This window comes from Callospermophilus lateralis, chromosome 3, assembly GCF_048772815.1.
Source record: "Callospermophilus lateralis isolate mCalLat2 chromosome 3, mCalLat2.hap1, whole genome shotgun sequence".
Taxonomy (NCBI): Eukaryota; Metazoa; Chordata; class Mammalia; order Rodentia; family Sciuridae; genus Callospermophilus; species Callospermophilus lateralis.
The window spans coordinates 16,878,591-16,898,194 of NC_135307.1; the positions used below are offsets into that span (position 1 = coordinate 16,878,591).

The 19,604-nt window shown below is 35.5% G+C and overlaps 2 protein-coding genes across 11 annotated transcripts in view; one reads left to right on the forward strand and one right to left on the reverse strand.

The window, feature by feature from the left end:
* The window catches only part of Eml5 (EMAP like 5), a 185,097-nt gene extending 176,553 nt beyond the window's left edge, over positions 1-8,544 (forward strand). For all 4 annotated transcript variants that reach the window (XM_076849768.1, XM_076849767.1, XM_076849765.1 and 1 more), the window contains 9 exons: positions 1,454-1,611; positions 3,087-3,201; positions 3,889-4,077; positions 4,235-4,407; positions 5,603-5,765; positions 6,283-6,386; positions 7,321-7,474; positions 8,075-8,175; positions 8,389-8,544. In XM_076849768.1, the coding sequence (XP_076705883.1) occupies positions 1,454-1,611; positions 3,087-3,201; positions 3,889-4,077; positions 4,235-4,407; positions 5,603-5,765; positions 6,283-6,386; positions 7,321-7,474; positions 8,075-8,175; positions 8,389-8,425 (1,194 nt within the window). In that variant the 3' untranslated portion in view covers positions 8,426-8,544. The remainder of the gene's footprint in view (positions 1-1,453; positions 1,612-3,086; positions 3,202-3,888; positions 4,078-4,234; positions 4,408-5,602; positions 5,766-6,282; positions 6,387-7,320; positions 7,475-8,074; positions 8,176-8,388) is intronic.
* The window catches only part of Zc3h14 (zinc finger CCCH-type containing 14), a 63,204-nt gene continuing 44,335 nt past the window's right edge, over positions 736-19,604 (reverse strand). For 2 of the 7 annotated variants that reach the window (XM_076849769.1, XM_076849771.1), the window contains 6 exons: positions 19,030-19,262; positions 15,539-15,659; positions 14,552-14,688; positions 14,071-14,162; positions 13,172-13,278; positions 736-12,648 (listed from right to left, as the gene is read on the reverse strand). In XM_076849769.1, the coding sequence (XP_076705884.1) occupies positions 12,642-12,648; positions 13,172-13,278; positions 14,071-14,162; positions 14,552-14,688; positions 15,539-15,659; positions 19,030-19,262 (697 nt within the window). In that variant the 3' untranslated portion in view covers positions 736-12,641. The remainder of the gene's footprint in view (positions 12,649-13,171; positions 13,279-14,070; positions 14,163-14,551; positions 14,689-15,538; positions 15,660-19,029; positions 19,263-19,604) is intronic. The other 5 variants (XM_076849776.1, XM_076849774.1, XM_076849775.1 and 2 more) reach the window with 3 other exon arrangements.

Consider the following 19,604-nt stretch of genomic DNA (forward strand, 5'->3'; position numbering starts at 1 on the left):
TGAGGGATTGGGGTTTTGGCTCAGTGTGCTCGCCTAGCACATGTGAGGCCCTGGGTTCAATCCTTAGCACCACATAAAAATAAATAAAATAAAGGTATCATGTCCAACTACAACTAAAAATAAATATTTTTAAAAAAGGAAAAATGAATCAAGAAGCATGATTTTCAAGTAATTTAAGTTTGGACCTAGGTTTATGATTTCCTTTGCTTTCTTTTATCTTATATAGTTGCAAGTGTCCTGGGCCAAGAAGGGAGTAGAGAGACAAAAGGAGAAAGCACAGTCTCTGGTTTGACAGAAGAGAGATCAAGAGCCTTCCCTCTTCTCTCCTCACTAGGTCCTACATGGGCCCATGGGTGAATTTATAATTCCCAGTCTTTTCTTTAATACCTTACTCTGGTAGGCTTCTAAAATCCTTTGGTGAAATAAAAACAACAAAGCAGATTTCCTTTTTATGTGTTTATATAGGTATGAAATTATTTGAAGGAAGGAAAAAAAATAAGTTTAGAACAATTAATTACACTTATGTTTGGGGGAAAAGGCCACTGAAAATGTTGGTCATGCTATGTCAAGCTCCAATTGAACATTCTGGTCATTCTTAACATTAGATCAGTAGTTTATTTCCAGAAGAAAACCCACACATTTACATGCTTCTGACATTTCATTTGCCCATGTAGATGAACTTCCTTCACTTTTAAAATTCCTCATAGTCAATAAAAAATAAACAAAGATTAAATATTAAGAATAAATGAATTTTAATGTATGAAGCAACAGTATAATCAGAATATAACAAAAGTAAGTTTATGCTCAGTTTAAGCATTTTTAAAATTGTTAAAACATATAAAAACATAAAAGTGGGACATATTTATTTGGCAGAATGTGATTTTTTCAGTTTAAGCATCATTGAGTCTATGCTAGGAACTATAAAAAGAAAAGGGAAATCATCTCCATGCCCACAGAACTTACATTCTCCTTGCAGACAGGCATGAATTAGTGCTACTGCTAAAGTGAGTGAAATCATCAGAATTAAAGAGTTCTCAAAACCCCCTATGACTGGTACAGATAACAGTTTTATTTTCTATGGCAAAATGCTTTGCTGAACCTAATAAAAAGTCTTCATTTGCTGTTCCTTTTTTTTTAAAATCTGAGAACTTTATTTATTGAGCAGTTGGAAGGAAGCAGTCCAACAAAAAATATAAACTAGAATTACAGCATTTTAGAATTGGAAAGAGAGAACTGTCCAAGGTTACCCCAGCTAAATGACAGACTGGGAAAGAAAAAGCCATGAGGCAGCTGAGCCTGGAGTTCAGGTTCTGCCTCTTGGGTCCATCTCTCCATCCATACCTTGCACATGCTGAATCACAGATGAAGTAGCATCACACTCACAGATTACATCTGTTTGAACTCTCTTTGCACTTTTGATGAGTTTATTTCCCCCTTCCCCACTCCTTTTCAGAGTAACTTGACGTTTACAGGTACCATCAGTGGTGATGTCTGTGTGTGGAAAGATCACATATTGTGTAGAGTTGTGGCCAGAGCTCACAACGGGCCCGTGTTTGCCATGTATACCACCCTGCGAGATGGACTTATTGTGACTGGTGGCAAAGAAAGGCCGTGAGTCCTCTTTCTTTTCACAGCCTCACTGAATACTTGCATTTGTCATCTACCTAGGGTTTTCACAGTTAGGTATTCTGGTTATTTCTAGGCTATGGGTTTTCTTCTCTGGCCTTCCTCCTCATACGCTTCAACTATATTGCCTTCTATGTTCCTTCTCTGGATTCTCCTACCTAATCTTAAATCGCTTCCCCCCCGCCCTTGTAGATAAACCTAAACTCCAATGGTAGATACTTTTTCTTAGGTCTAGATAGGTATTTTTCTTACAGATTAAGAACTTAGTTTGGGCTGGAGTTGTAGCTCAGTGGTAGAGCACTTGCCTGGCATGTGTGAGGCCCTGGGCTCGATCCTCAGCACCGCATACAAATAAATAAAATAAAAGATCCACTGACAACTAAAAACAAATTAAAAAAAAAAAAAAAAAGAACCGAGTTTCCTCAGGACTGTGTGCATGCATCAGTTATTTGCCTTCCATGTGTGAGGCACTGGGTTTGATCCTCAGCACACATAAAAATAATTAACATAAAGGTATTGTGTCCATCTACAATTTTAAAATATATATGAAAATGTAAGGAGAAATCTGTTTCTGAATGATTTTCAAATCTCCCAACAGTAACCAGATATATCTACATGTTGGAATGTGACACACAAGCACATTTCACTACAGGAATGGAAAGAACCCACATTCATCAGTTACAAGAACAGAATTTCCTTTTCACCTGAAGAATGAATGTATCGTGGCATGCAGGCACATGTTCTCCTAAGACAAGCAAATTTATCCAACAAAAAACAAAGAAATACATTGTTCAGTTATTCCAAGAGAAAATCTAAAAGTAGACTGTTTTTTACAAATAACTCTACACACTTGTATTTCTCACATCTCCCCATCTTGCACACCACTTCTCACTAGTAGCCTTTGAACTATAGGATGTCTTGATAGTGGTAAGAAAAAAACATGCTGCTTTTTTGGCCCTTAAAAATAAACTCTATAGCAGGGCATAATGGTGTGCACTTGTAATCCTAGCAACTCAGGAGGCTAAAGCAAGAGATTCAGAAATTTGAGGCCAGCCTTGGCAATTTAGTGAGACCATCAGCAATTTCATGAGAACCTGTCTCAAAAGACTGGGGATGCAGCTCAATGGTAAGGCACCCCCAAGTAAATAAGACTCTATAGTGTATCATCTGTAATCCTATTATCTTGCTTCACGTTTCAATTCCTATGTTAAAAATGGTTTTTCGCTCATCTTAAGTAACATGAAGAGGAAAATGTATGGTGGAAGCTAAACAAGATATGCCAGAGAAAAACGAATAGTTCACAAAATAAAATTTGCTGAATCCTAAAATTGCCATAGAAATTTATAATAAATTATATAGGGCTTTGTTAGTATTCTACTTAAAATTTAGTATTTGTTATAATGAAAATTATCTATAATAGTTACTAAGATACTTTTGGGGTTTGGTTTTTATTTACTTAGGTCAAAAGAAGGAGGAGCAGTTAAACTGTGGGATCAGGAACTGAGACGATGCCGGGCCTTCAGACTTGAGACAGGACAAGCCACAGACTGTGTTCGTTCCGTGTGCAGAGGCAAAGTAAGATGTTCCTTGACCTGATATGGTGTAGCAGAAAACAGCAGTTTTTACTGATCCTCTCACATTGTGATTTAATGGACAATATTTAATAATACATGAGGATGGGTTCACTTGCTAGTTATCACTCCACTTTGAGTTCCATAGTTGATGCCAGTGCAGAGCATAAGATGGGAAGCCATTCTGTCTAAACAGGATTTCCTTTCTTAAATCTGCTAACTGTGGTAGACAGAATTGAAAATCCCTGCTAGTTGACTCATTTTGATTAGACAGCTGTATACACTTTGTAAAAACATACATTCCTATAAAAACTGTGGAGCATGGATGCACTCATTAAGTGTATTTATAAATCATATATGTGCATTAACTCATTCTGCTTATTCAAATATTAGCTAAGCTTATTTATACTTGCTCTTTAAAAATTCCAGTTCTATCTTCCTATATCTCAATGTACTTATACCCCTTTTAGGACATCCTTAGATTATCACAAAGTCACAACTCGGATTATTTAAGAATCTAGGTGGATTCTCATCGCATGGACTCAACTATGCACCCCAGCCCAGGGGTCTTGCTGATGTGTGCCTAACACAGAAAAATTCACATGAGCTAACGATGGGCTTGTGACTAAATTAGCTCAAAGCATATACCTGTTGTGGTACATTACATATATCATTCCCTTTTATGTTTCAGGGCAAGATACTAGTTGGGACAAGGAATGCTGAAATAATTGAAGTTGGAGAGAAAAATGCAGCATGTAATACTTTGGTTAGCGGACATGTGGATGGACCGATCTGGGGGCTAGCAACACATCCTTCCAGGGATTTTTTCCTTTCTGCTGCAGAGGATGGGACAGTGAGACTCTGGGATATTGCTGATAAAGTAGGTACAACTTTTTAAAAAGTGTTAGTTTCTAAGAAGTGGAAACCCTAAATTGCTGGTACTCATAATTATGTTGAGAATTTTGGGAGGAAATTGGCTAAATTTATAAGTATTTCATTTAACTTGGTCTTCTGTGACTGTTTTGCTTCTTATACAGAAGATGTTAAACAAAGTGAATTTGGGACATGCTGCTCGTACTGTGTGTTATAGCCCTGAAGGGGACATGGTGGCTATTGGAATGAAAAATGGAGAATTTATTATTTTACTTGTGAGCTCTCTAAAAATATGGGGAAAGAAGAGAGATAGACGATGTGCAATCCATGATATCAGGTTAGTTGACAAATGGAATAGAATTTTTAGTAATTAATTAAATGGGCCCAGCTTGCAAAATCTACACCTTCAAAAAAAGGCCATATGACTTAAAGCATTCTATGTAAATTGCACGCTGAAATGTGGCCACTTATATACATAATTCTCTTTGCAATGTTAAATCCATGGGGCACCAACCAGTGCTTTATAATACGAAGTACTAGGTAATGTTAGAGTCACACTAAACATGTACAACAAATTCATTATGAACTCTCACTCTAATACAAGAGTCACCTGTCCTTTAGAAGTTTGAGTTATAACCCCAAACATAGCTTCTCTTACTATCAGTTAGGCTTCACAGATTATCCTCTGTGACCTTTCCCTTCATGTTTCTCCTTTGTTGCACTTTGAGCCTTGAGATATGTTCTCTGGATTCCCATTTTTTGTTCATTCACTTCATTCAGTCTGTCAGCACTGAACACCTATCAGGTTCCAGAATCGGAATTAAACTTTTTTTTTTTGAAATTTTAATTTTCAGTGCTTAAGCTTATTTAACTGAGCTGCCACTTCACTGGGCACTTCTCTGTGATCAGTAGATGAAATTATTGCATCTGTCAAAGTGTGCTTTTCTTCACCAGTAAAATCCTTTCATAAACGAAACCTGCTCAGAACTTTAGTGTGTAAAAACAGTAAAAGTGGCTTTCCTTGCCCCTACATGTCCCTAAGTTATCTCAACAAGACTCATAGAACATTCTCAGACTGTCTCAGGCTGTCTCCCATGCTTACCAGGCAAATTGTATTTCACTTTGTCTTTTAACACAAGTTTTTCCAAGCTTCAACTAGTCACTTCATCTCAACAAGCTGAAGCAAGTTGAGCTGGACCATGTTCTTAAAGCAGCTTTAAGATATCATTTTTCCAGCTGAAAGAATCCTATCTTAGTGAATTATATTAATAATTATGGAATGGTAATGGATTTTTAAGATATTTTAAAAGTAACTGGGTAATAACAATAGAATATTCAAATGAAATGTAAAACTTTCTTATTTCATTTAACAAATACAGTTGCCATATACATGATCAGTTGTGTCAGACAAATTTGATACCGTATCACAAACTTACTTTCAAGAGCTAGAAAGGAAATTTCTTAAATATTTAAATATTTAAACTATTTCTTATGATCTAATGTATTTTTTTTACATTATGTTATATATTCAGGTTTAGTCCAGATTCCCGATATCTGGCAGTTGGTTCTAGTGAGAACTCAGTGGATTTTTATGACCTAACATTGGGCCCCACCCTTAATAGAATCAGCTATTGCAAAGACATCCCAAGCTTTGTCATTCAAATGGACTTCTCTGCAGACAGCAGATATCTCCAGGTATGGCACCTAATACCATATACCCAGTTTACAAGGTTATTTATGCTTTTACGTTGAATGCATTTAAAGCAGAGTTCCACGGCTTCTCAGCTCTTGCCTTTTGTTACCACTCATCAGTTTTGCATTACAAATCTTTAATACCCCATTCTTTTATAAAAATAAATTTCACTCTAGTGAAGAAAATTAACATATTCATCATCAGAAACCCATTTCTCTTTTTGTGGCAAGACTGGCTAAATCTACTTATTTAGCATGAGTATCAAATACAATACAATTTTACTACCTGTAGTTCTCATGTTGCACTTTGAGCCTTGAGATATGTTCATCCTACACATCTACTACTCTGGCCTACATCTCTCCATTTCCTTCCCACTTATCCTTTTCCCCCATAGTGACCTTGTTTTACATATTTTAATGTGAAGAATGCCAAAGTAGCAATTTGCCAGTGTTCTATAAACCCCTTGTGGATTTTGCCTTCACCTAATAGGATTGTCATCTCACTTTAATTTGACAAAAGGTCTCTAGTGGTTGCTATAAACGGCTTGTCTATGAAGTGCCTTCAGGAAAACATCTTCTGGATCATGCTGCCATTGACAGAATTACTTGGGCTACATGGACTAGGTAAATACTGCATGAAAGGGCAGCAGCAACTTTTTAGGTAACTTGGAAAATCCTGTTTCTGAATAGTTAAGAGCCATTCCACAAGGGAATAGTAATTGAGTTCCATGTTTCTGTTACCATATCTTGAACCCCTAGGAAAATAATTTTATGTTCATGCTGTATCCCTTTGAATTGAACATATTTACGTGCTTTATCAGTCTCCATGATTTACCAAGTTCTTATAAAGAAATTTTTTTAAAAATCGAAGTTATGATTTTTAAAATGCCCTTATATGTTCCTGAACATTTAAAGACAGGTGCAAAGGTGCATACCTATAATCCCAGTGATTTGGGAGGATCTCAAGTCTAAGCCAGTCTAGGCAACTCAACAAAAACCCTGCCTCAAAAAAAATTTTTTTTGAAGGGTCAAGGGCTATTTCTAGCTTCAATTCTTGGTACAACAAATACAAAAACCTTTTTTAAAATTAAAACAGGCAATAAAAATACATGTTAGGTGCTATTAAGTAATGTAGTAGTAATATCTACTCAAAGGAATGTTACACTGGAGTTGTTAGAAATGAAGCTTATCTATTTGATAAATTTGCTGGCGGTATGACAGGTCACCAGGAGCATCCATCCTTTTGGTCAATGAAAAATGACAAATTCCTATAGCATAGATATCACTTTTAATTTGAAAAATAATTCAGTCAGCTTTCCTAAAGTATTAACTAGATTTTTAAAAGGATAATTTAAAAAACCCTTATTATATTATATAACTTCAATTTTTAAAAGGTAGGAGTTAACATCCAGGTGAAATCCAGTCCTCCAACCTGCCTTATACTTATAATTCACTTATTTTATTTTAAATGACAGGATAATATACAGACTGATAAGGACTGTTTTCAGGATAGTGAACCCATCTGTGTTTGCTCTGTGGATGTTCTTTTTCTCTCTAGTATTCTAGGAGATGAAGTTATGGGAATCTGGTCCAGGCATGCAGAGAAAGCCGATGTCAACTGTGCCTGTGTATCTCATTCAGGAATCAGCCTTGTAACAGGAGATGACTTTGGCATGGTTAAATTATTTGACTTCCCATGTCCGGAAAAATTTGTAAGTTTGTTTTGTTTAGTATTTTTATCATTTTACAAATAGCTTAGATGTGATCATTAGAACTTTTTCGGAAATATTCAAATGTTTGGACTTGACTTTTAAAAGCATATTTCAAATGTTTCGTACTTTCAAATTTTTGTACCCTTTTTTCAAGTCTCCTAAATCCATTACCACAAATAAAAGCAAATAAAATAAATGTCAGGCTGGGATAGTGGCTCAGTGGCAGAGCTCTTGCTTAGCGTATATGAGGCATTGGATTAAATTCTCAGTACCAATATAAATAAATAAAATAAAGGTCCATCAACAACTAAAAACATCTCCCTCCAATAACACCTCTGATGATCTTTTTAGCAAACCTTTAAAAGTCAGTTATCAAATTTCCAATGCTTTTCTTAAAATCTTTCAGAGACCTGAAGACATCTGACTGCCCAGATAACCTGGTTTGTTACTATCTCTGAAAGAAAATTTTAATCTTTGGGTGTGGTCCTAACTCCCTTCTCTCTCCATAGTTCTTGTGATTAAAAGTTTATGGTTCCTAATAACAACTTTTAATTTTTGTTAAATAAAATGTCCTGAGTTTTGTTTGTCATTGTTCTTTAGGCAAAGCACAAAAGGTTCTTGGGTCACTCACCCCATGTGACAAATATTCGATTTACTAATGGTGATCGACATGTTATCAGCGCTGGAGGTGATGATTGTAGGTCAGTAGCTTTCTTAGTCCAAGAAGAGCATGACTGTCTTTTTACTATTTAATATAAAACTTCTGTAAGCTCTGGTTAATAAACTCAACATTTTCTAAAGGTAGAATATACTTATGCAAATACAGAATAAAGAATTAATGGGAAATACAAACTTCTGAAAATCTAGAAATGTAATGAACTCCCTTACTTTTTTTTTTTTTTTTCTGATTGCAGTTTATTTGTCTGGAAATGTGTACATATGCCTCACTGAAAGAATGGATGTTGGGAAGACAACACATATTAACAGTCATTAGAGATCAGAATTACAAAGAAGAAAGACAACCAAAACCAAACTCTGCATGGTCAAGTGGTGCTAACTGCAGACTAACAGGGAGAGATGCCCAGAATCATCAAGACTAATAGAAGATTGCTAAGTTCAAAACATTTGCTATACACACTGTCCATAATTCATTCACTGCCAGATAATTACACTGAAGGAAGGATTGAATACTCGTTGATAAAGGCCACCCCATTATTATTGAGGAGTGCAATTTTGGCAAACCTGTTGGGGAGATGTAGGGTACAGCACTCCTCAAGAGACTCCAAAATGTAAAAACTCAACTCGGAAAATTTTCATCTTCCTTTTAGGAAAACTATTTCCTTTTAACACTTCCATTTTCTTTTCAAGATTCATTGTCCAATTAAGTATTTTATTCTTGCATTTCCATTTAGGGTACAGAACAGTTTTCAAAAGGCAAACATTTTCCCTATGGAAACTTTCCCTGGAGAATGTTTCTCATACATTAATAACACCCTTTTTATAAAGGACATTTCTCCTTGTAGTTTGAATTGAGGAACAAATCCAAAGTTAGTAGTATATGACTTGCTATATTTTTACTTCTAAGCTGTCAAATCTTTTTGTTTAAAAGCCATCTCTATATTTGAAATTTTAAGATTATAGCCTCATTATTAGGAAGGCAGTATGATGAACAATCATTTCCAGTGGTCTACAGTTTTGGGTTTTTTTTTTTTTTTTTTTAAGGTTTTCAGATAACAATAGTATTTAAGTGGAAGAAAGCACTGCATATTAAAGATATACGCTATAAACATTTGATTAACATTAAATTCACACAAACATATAATTTAATAATTATTGGTATAAAACTTTTATAGCATTTTCTATTGGGAAAATTTTTGTTAGACATATTGCCACCCCTCCATCAGCTAATTTCCAAAATATATGAACCTAGGTCCATTTGAAAACTTGTCAGAATCCCTTCTTAGTGGATTGAGGTTGAACTTTTAGATCCACAGTCCTTTTCACTTTAAATGCTGCCAAAGATCAGTAATCACTGTTCAGGAATTTGCTGTTTTAGTCTATCTACTGATTCTTGAAGACTGAAAATTATTTAAATAGAGTGCTGTTTAAAAATATATTTTTCTAAATGTAAAGAAGTTAAAGATGTACTACTGGTCCTATAAATTTTTAATTTACTGTTATTTTATATTTTATAGTACAATAGGTAATAGAAACCCTTAGATTTCTGGGATTCCTAGTTTAGTTTGGTAATACATAATGAAGATTCCCAATATCTATTTTCTGTGGCCAACACTGGGCACAGAAAGCCTCATCAGTGATTGAACCTGGTCAGTTTTAAAAGTGAAATAGCTGCCTCTCAAGGGTTGAATAAGGGATTAAAGAAACTTGACACATAGACTATATTCTGTCATTACTCACAATAAAAGATTGTCCTAGCTGGGTGTGGTAGCACATATCTGTAAAATCCCAGTGATTTGGGAGGATGAGGCAGGAGGATTGCAAGTTTTGAGGTCAGCTTCAGCAACTTAGACCCCGTCTCAAAGGCTGGGGATGTGGCTCAGTGGTTAAGCATCCCAAGCTGGGTTCAATTCCCAGTACCAAAAAATAAATAAATAAAATTCCCCTAAACCAAGGATAGTGGTAAACAACTCCAATGCAAGCTACTGAGGAGACTGAGGCAGGAGGATCACAAGTCCAAGGCCAGCCTGGGCAACTCAAAACCCCATCTTAAAATTAAAAAAAAAATAAATAAATAAGGTTGTGGGGGTATCACTCAGTGGAAGCAGTGCTTACCTAGCTTGCACAAGGCCTTGGGGGTTACATCCCACAAAAGAAGGGGGGAGGATTTCCTAAATTAAACAAAACTTTATATTAATTCTATCCAACATATTTTATGAAGAAATTAAAGGAAAAGGCATCCGGGGCCAACCTCACGTAAAAAGAAAATTACTGCAAATTTGAGCCTGTTGTAGTTTTAAATTTTCATTATTAAGTGTGTCATTTTGAGGAAGAGAAAAATTTCAATTCTATCACAATGTAGTCAAACTATATTCTTAAGGAAGTAATCTATATAGCACAAACTGCTTCCACTGCATTTTTGTCCATCAAAGTGACTAACCTGGTAAGTCAGCCTTAATCACTTAATCACTGCTATGGCAGTCTCCTGACTGAAGGTCACCTTGACTTAAGTGGGCATCTTACCACCTTGCTGTATTAGCCATCAACTAAGGGAAGGTGTAACATGACCACATAAAAAATCTGCCCTATATTTTTTTAGCCTAGAGAATTATTTTTGTGTGCAGCATCTATGCTCCTGAATTTACAACTTGAGACTGGTGGCCACTGTAGTCCCAATTCTTTTCTGTCTATACATGCATGCCAAAGCACACCACACACTTTGGTATTTTCTTCATTATCACCAACCATCTTCATCCCCTTCTGTTTTTACAGTGGTTCATTTTAGACTCTGTTAGACCAACCAACAAATATTTTAGGGTCAATTTTAAGCTGCCCATAAACTGAAAGATAAATATTAAAACAATCAGATTTTAGCATGTTATTTCCATGTAAAAGATTTACGCTAAACCACTTAAGCCCTTGTTCCAATGGAACTATGAAAACTAGAAACCATTAATAAATGATAGTTTAAATAAATCATTTAAAAACAAATTTCTTCTGCAGAGATGCAAAGAATCAACACTGAAGTGAACAAATACCTTAAATTCAGTGGAGCACTCTGAGATTGAAGGGGACTGTCACCTCACCTAGCCTAGGACAGTGGTTGTACCGCCCTTGTGTGCTTTGTTCTTTCAGTGTCTCAAGTCTTCATTTTGGGATCTCCATTAACAACTAGTTGTTTCTTCTCACAATGGAAAAACCAATGATCACAACAGTAGAAGGCTGGCTTTATGATCTTAAAATGCTTTTTACAGATGTGGGTTTATTATCCATCCTTCAAGAATATGACTAAGTCAATCTTTTTTTTAAAAAAACAGTTAATTTGGTCCTGAAAACATCTGAATCTTTATTATCCCTTCTGCATTAATTCACTCTTTACTAACCACTTTAAGATTTAATTTTTAAAAACACTACTATACATCAATAAAATCAATTATCTGTTTGTTATTTAATTCTAAAGCATTGGACACATCTTGCCTTAACAATTTTAAAAACCACACACAAAACTCAATAAATACAATAGGCCAAAAGTTTCATCCTATCTTGCAGTTTACCCATCTGATCTCTGTAATTATATAGTTCTGTCATTTAAAAATATGACTTAAATCTAATTTTTACATTTCAAAAATGATCTTCAGTAGTAACCAAGTGTATTTTCTGTGGAGTTATTTCTGAGAATGTTATTTTTCAGAATGTGGGAATATATATTTATAATCTGTTTAAAAGTTTGTTTTCTCTGATCCTAATGTATATACTTGTAAAAATTTTTGTATGTTTTGTGACAATGTAGTTCCCCAAAAAGTTTATTTAAAAAGTATGTTAATAGTAAATGAAAGTATTTTAAGGAATTGTTCATATTTTTTGCACTTGTCATTCCAATTGCTTTCTTGTTTATGCCCATCCCACTCCTTTCACAGAAGGCAAGGGACCTAGGAACCATTGCACCAAAGTGGCACTCAAACTCAGAAAAACATGGTAGTACAGGCCTCTAACTAAATTCTTTTAAAAATTAAAACAGATTTGAGTGACTATTTTAAGCTGCCTCGATACTTTTGGCCACTCCTGTTTTCATGGTGGACCACAAACATCATATCATCTTTGGGAAGAGTGAAAGCAATTCCACTTTCAAAATAACAACACTCCTCAATACAGCCAGTGGTCCTAAACTGAAAGAACCATCACTAACAATGATGGCATGTGCTGAGACCGAAGCAGCAGTGTACAAACATGCCTCAAATGTTTTAATAGAATTTAGCTTTTCCTTAAACTGTCTTTTCATAATCAAAACAACAACAAAACACCCAATGTTAAAACTACTTAATAAACTTACAAACTTGAAAAATTAGACACTTCAGATAGACAATAAACTTCATGTTATGAAAGCAATATATTCCAAGTTTCAAAGATTCGACAAATTCTGTAGAATTATCTTTCATCAGTAGACGGAACCTTTCAAACTGCATGATCTTCCACCAGATAGGACTGGGCATCATTCACTAAATAAACAAAAACCAAAAAAAACCACTTTTAATAAACTGCTTTGTACCCAGACATATCATTCAGCTAGCTAAGGAGTATCTTTGGACAAGGAATATTGGTCATGCAGTTACATCAGACTTTGTTTAAAAAAAAAAAAAAGTCAATTTTATAAAACAAAATATGTAACTCAAATATAGGCCACAATAAATTATGTTCAAACTTCCTTTTTATAGTTTACAATTGCTAATGTCTAAGAAAATGATTTGAGATTCATAAGTAGTACATACACACACAGCATAGTTTATGATCAGAATTCAAAGAAATCTGATGTGTAGGCTAAAAATAAGTAATCACGAGATAAAATAAAATTTGGTCCATAGTAAATCATTTTGCTAAAGGGTCCCTGGTACAGTTAAACAGAAGAAAAAGAAAAGAGTGATAGTTTAATTTTTCCCAGGTTTCTGGATTTATACATTAAACAAGCTACATACTAGAAAAATATTTGAAAATGACATCAAAAGAATTAATTTTCATCTTTACCTGGTTTGAGGTCGAATCCATTTCAAGGCATGTCTTGGTGGTACAGTAATGGTGGGATGATAGAATGTACAGTCCGGTCTTGTACACTGAGTGTTAAATCTACAGTGCTACATAGAAACAACAGCATGAATAAAACAGCAGCATTCAATAACATGCATAAAATTAAACACAACTTGAGAGTAACCAGCTCACCCCTAACCATTAATGGAGTAAGATACCTGGCAACCCTTGATGAATGAACCTTTCCCTGGGATGCAAAATCCTAATCAAAGAATCACAGCAAGTAGAATTTCAAACCTTAGCATACAATACAGACTTCTAATCAATATAGTATTTATCCCTCCATAAACTGCCTAACATCCCTCATCAAAGCTTTTGTGAGTTTGTGATGAGGCCTTACATATTCTGGTTAAGCATTCTACCACTGAGCTATGTCCCCTGCCCTGAAAGCCTTTCAAATAACAATCTTCAGGCTGGTATTTCAGAGATATTCACTCTGAGCAGCCAGCTACTGATACATCAACAATCTTTAGCACACAAAACCATCAGTTCAAGTAAAGCAATAATTCTGAACTTCATTATCTCAGTCATGGGGTTAAAAAAACAAAAAAAAAAATCCCAAATGCTCAGGGGCAGGAAAAAAAGGAAAATATGGCAAGCAAAGCTGACCCCTATCCTCTTAGAGCTCAAAATACTAACATGAAAGAGGTTCAGACCACTTAACATGAACAGCCACAGAGCTCAGCAACAACCAAGAACCAACTTAAAACAGTTCTTGAAGACAATAAAGTCAACTGACAAAAATGATATAAAACTGGGAAGGACACAAAGAGGAAGAGATGCAATTTCTTAGTGATCTTCCACACTAAAATGATTTTGGGGAAAATACAAGTTCTTACTTTTGGATGGTAGAAGGGACATTCCATTTTCTTACATGCTGGGAAGTAACGGCAGAGCTGACTACTAGAAGATGGTGTTGGTGTTGTAACTGCTGACAAATGTAAGAATAAAGAATATTACATTTGACAAAATAATTTTTATTGCAATCTAATGATTCCTTTTTAGTTGTCAACGAACCTTTATTTATTTATATGCAGTGCTGAGAATCGAACCCAGTGCGTCATGTTAGCAAGCACTCTGCCACTGAGCCACAATACCAGCCCTAATGATGATTTTAATGGAGGTGCAAACCACTTAAATTAGTATGCTAAGTTTTATGTGTTCGCTAGTCAAGATAAAATATTTCAGAATTCTCTTAGAATGGGCATACTAGCTCTGTAAGACTAGTATGATTAATTGACCATGTCAAAATTATTTCTAAATTTCTTTTTCTCATGGTTTCTTTTTTTAACCTAAATGCAGTAGTATATAGTCACTAACCTGGTTTTGGAGGCAGTACTTGAATTCTTCTACTCATATGAGTAAAGGGACAATCTGGCTTAGTACACTTTGCATCAAATTTACAATTTGGATGAACAAACAAACATTTTTCAGCAAATTTACAATTGGGGAAGGCTCTACAAAACAAAGCACATTATTCACAGTTAATATTCTCAATGCATTATTATTTTTTTGTAAAGTGGCTTCCTGTACTCCATCACTACTTGTTTTAAGAAATGCAGAAGTCAAAGGAAAAAATTCTCCCATTTTCAAATGAGGCTAAATATTATAATAGGATAAAACTATGTCCTTCAAAGCCCGGAGCAACACAAAAAGGTTTTCAAACAAAAGCCAAACCATTAGAAAAGGTAGATTTTTTTTTTTTCTGTGTGTGTGTGTGTGTGTTAAGAGACATGATACTTTATCAGTAATGTCTATCATTTGTGAAATAAACTCAATACAGCAAGCACATCCTATGGGCCAGGTACTGTGCTACACAGACTCATGGTCTCCTTATGTGTAACCACATTGCTCCCACATCAAAATTTCATTATAGTAATTAAAACGTGGAAATACTCCATCCATGGGACAAGAGAAAAATTCTAAAAGCTATCTCACGAACCAGCTAGCTGGTCAAAGAAAACTAAATGAAGTTTAAAAATACTTTTCCATTACCATAACTAAATTTCTCCCCAAATCCCCAACAAAATTTTTGCCTGTGAACACAGTAATACTAACAGAGGCAGTTATGTACCTATCTCCTTAAGTACAAACATTTAAGGAACCCAGACATTTCAGTTATCTAATAGGTCCAAAGCAAAAGAAGTACCCCCCAAAACACACCTGTATGCATGCAGCACAAGTAAGCTACTCTACCGAAGGCCACGGTACATATGACTGTATTTAGTTATGAAAATCAAACTTATCCACCAAAAAAAACCCCACAGAAATCAAACTGAAAATCAGCATCAGTTTTATGTTACTCACTTGCAAGGTGAAATCGGATGATGGTATGCACATTCATCTCCATTTTTACAAGCAGGCCAGTACTTGCAGCGCTCCAAAAGCTTTTCTGGTTTTTGTACCACACTCAGTTCACTCATCTCAGCTACAAAGAGGAAAGAATTAAAAGTATCTCATTAATTATGAGCAATTCAGTACATAGTTCCTTTAATAAACTTCCATTAAACCCCAGTCTTAAAATCTTACGTTAAGTTTACAATCCTATATAATACAGGAGCTCAAATCTGATTACTATAGTAAACAAAATTCCATAGAAAAAAAAAAAAAGATTACCAGGAAGGAGACTATAATTATACTCCTCTCATTGTGAAAAGGAAAAGTGAACAGTGATTACATACCTAAGAACCAAATTTTCATCAAAATCTCAGTATCATTTGAATTAAGTATAAAAGACATGGGAGGATGTCAAGTTGGGAGCTAATAAAATTAAATGGAAACCAAAAACATAAGGTGATAAGGAAATATAAACAAAATTTCATATTCCAGCAAGATTCTGAGTGCTCAAATGTGTTCCCATTTGATGAGGTATATTCATTAAGTCTGGGTGCTAAAATCACAGCATTGTCTAAAAAGAGGAAAACAGCTTTATTTAAAAAGTGTCACAAATGTCATTGTCTATAGGGGCTGGGCAAGTCATCTATCAGAGAAAATATGGCTGAGTATAGAATGATAATTGGCAGAAAGAGAGAGGGGAAGAACAGCAACCTGGAATGATCTCACTGCCTCTCCACTAATTCATGTCCAATTAGGTCAATTCCTATGGCACAGGAAAGTGGGACCTGTCTGTGTTGCCAGATATTTATCCTCCCATTTCAGTTTTTTTTTTTCTTTAATGCCTTTTTTTAAAAAATGCTTAGAACTAATTTACATTTAGAACACTGAATAAAACAATTCAAATTATACCTAAAGGCCATAATCAGCTGCTCGGCTCTGGCCTAACATAACAGCCAAAAAAATAGCATCATGGTGTTACATGTTATGGGTTCATATTTGTGTTTATGAAAGTAAATTATCACTGCAGCTATATTCCTCCAGTCCTTTTGCCTGAGGTCAGGCAGGTCAAATCTAACTCTGCACCTTAAGAGCTCAGCTAGACACACTGGGCAAGTGTTATCTACCGTCCCTGTACTTCAGTTTCCTTATCTATACAAAGAGAAAATGTCTTCCTTAGAATCTGATGGTTATATGGAAAGAAGAATGCAAAAGAGGCAACCACTTATAACCTAATTTACTGATCCTAGGACACAACTTTTGTCCTCCTTACAGAACATGGAACTTGAATCCAATCACATAGCCCAGACAGGAGCATCATTAAACAGCTATTATGACCACGCCTAATACATAAACTTTCTATTCTACTTTTAAAATAGTAGGGGCAGGCTTGAGTTATAGCTCAGTGGTAGAGAGCTTGTCTAGCATGTGTGAGGCACTGGGTTCAATCCTCAGCACCACATAAAAATAAATATAGTATCGTGTCCATCTACAACTAAAAATATATATATTAAAAAAAAAAAAAAAAAAAAGGCAGGGACTTGGGATGTAGCTCCGTGACAGAGCACTTACCTAGCAAGAGCAAGGCAAGTCCAGCATCACAAAATAAAGAAAATTGGTAAAGTCATTTATTTTAAATTCAGCTTTAGATCTAAGATCTAAAGAATACCTCAGAGCCTGGGAAGAGGAATTTCCTAATTTTTAAACTTCTGTTTTTATTCTTGAGGAGAAAACATGTCCTGCCCTCCTCCTAAACAACACATTTGTGGCATACACATGAGGACCCAGGGCAAATGAAAATTAATTATCAAAAAGCAGCATGGCTGGGAAAAGGGCTGAAATAGCAAAATACTTAACAATATTAAAGAAATGAAACACTTTTTACAAGGAAAATTTCTCTGATGAAAATCCTAAGCAACAGACAAAAAAGTCATGCCTCCAGTTTTCCTCAACTGACATTTATTTAATAAGTTATTACAACTTTTCATATTTAAGTTTTAAGAGACAAATTTACTTTTTATTGAAAGCTACAAAATCTATGCTGCCAGAAAATGATGGCCAGTAGGGTGGCACTCTGTAATACCACTAAAAAGCAGAACTTCAAAACTCCCTTCTTCAAGGCAGATACTCCTTGTGACAGCTCTTCAGAAATCTCTCATGCCACACTCATGTCCTTGTTACTACAAACCCCAATCACAGCACTGGGAAAAGAAGCTCACCACTCATCCCAGCTGTCTCCACCACGGCCACGGCACCTGTGTAACCTAAGCAAGAATTGTCACTAACACGTTATTCATCGTGTCACTGCTACTGTACATACCAACTCAGCCTAACATGAACACCCACATTAGAATGAAATTAGATCCTGACAAAAAATATTAGTCTACCAAATTGAAACACAGGGATAAAAAATTTAAAAATAGATACATAAGAGTAGTTAAAAAAAAAAAAAAACAGAACTTCCTCTTATTTTAGACAAAACACACAAGAAAGCTATACTACCTGACTATTGCAGTTCATCCCTCGTAACTATTTTTAAATTTTCCCTGTTAACAGGGTCGTAATTTCAACTCCTTCCACAAACCAAAATAATGACACCTATATCACTGGCTCACAAAAGGAAAAGCACTCCAAGATAACAGTATTATCTCACTAACTCATCATCTCCCTCAACAGTATACTTGAAGCAATTGGACAAAGTACTCAATACATTTTTATATCTCTGGCAATAAGAGGGGTACTTGGGGAAAATTTTTTAAATTACTGTTTTTCTTTGAATCTGTTCATTTTTAAGATTTAAGAATTCTCTCCTGCCAATGAAAGATGTTTCTAAAAATTCCCTATCATGAATGAAAAGGAGCAGTGGTACTATAGTTCCTTCCACTGGTATCCGGGGGGGACAAGAAAGTTGGTGATAAAAAAGCATCTGCCTGCCTAAATGCATAGCACTACCTGAAGCAGTCTCATGTAACTTCTGTTAAATATTATGCTTCAATATTCAATCCCAAGATGTATCCTGATAGATAAGGTGAAAAACTCGTAAGAAATTTTACAGAGGTGGAAAGAGCATCAAAAATCCAAATTCACTTTTCTCTCAAGTTAATTGATAAGAGATTACTGCTGGTATCATGAAAGAGTGACAGCAGTTTCTAAAGGGAGGGGAAAAAAAATAAAGTAGCCAAGGCATCAAGATGATGGTTCATTCTTCAACAAACATAGTTATGTGGCAATTTTGATTTCATCACCAAACTCCAATTAAGTGTGGATAACAGCCCCGCTGTGAAACACAGGAGAAAACGTCTGAGATATAACAGATGGTTTTGTCTGAAAGAAGAAAAGGCCATTAATGAATATAAATAAAAGCCAGGCCTCCAACCAATATTTATTTAAGGTAAAGAAAGAAGTCAAGGATTCCCTTTATAAGTCAGCACCCTGAGAAGGGAAAATCTGAGCTCTCAACACACCGTAGGAAAAGCTACCATCTGGGTCACCAAGCTGCCTGCTCATCAACTGCAACTGCTGTGGGTGGAGGAGACCTTTGAGTCCCTTGTTTGAGGCTGCAGTTTGGTTTACGGGTTTCATTCCTTCAAAGCATATGTCCTCCTCTTGATCTGACATGTATCCTGGGGGGCTGGGGACACCATCCAGCGTCACTATAAACTTGGGACTTGCAGGTTTATCTGGTTGTACAAGATCTCTGCCAGACAGATAAAAAATACCATAGAATTAGGGAAACAAACACAAAACGCTGAGCTCCTAAAGTGTTCTTCAGCAGAACTATAACTCCCTTGCTTAGAGTTTGGTTCAGTAAAAAAAGACTTGCTAAGATTCCAAGTACAGCATTAGTGGATTTCTGATAACACAAGGTGGCCATGGCTAGTCACTGCATCACCAGTGACCTAACTTGTGCTTACTAAAGACAATCTCCCCTCAACACTGACTCCACTTCCACCTGATCCTCCCTAGGTTAACGTGGAAATAAAACCAAAAAATTAACACAGATGCCCAGATCACAATGGCCAGCAGTTTTATGACTATA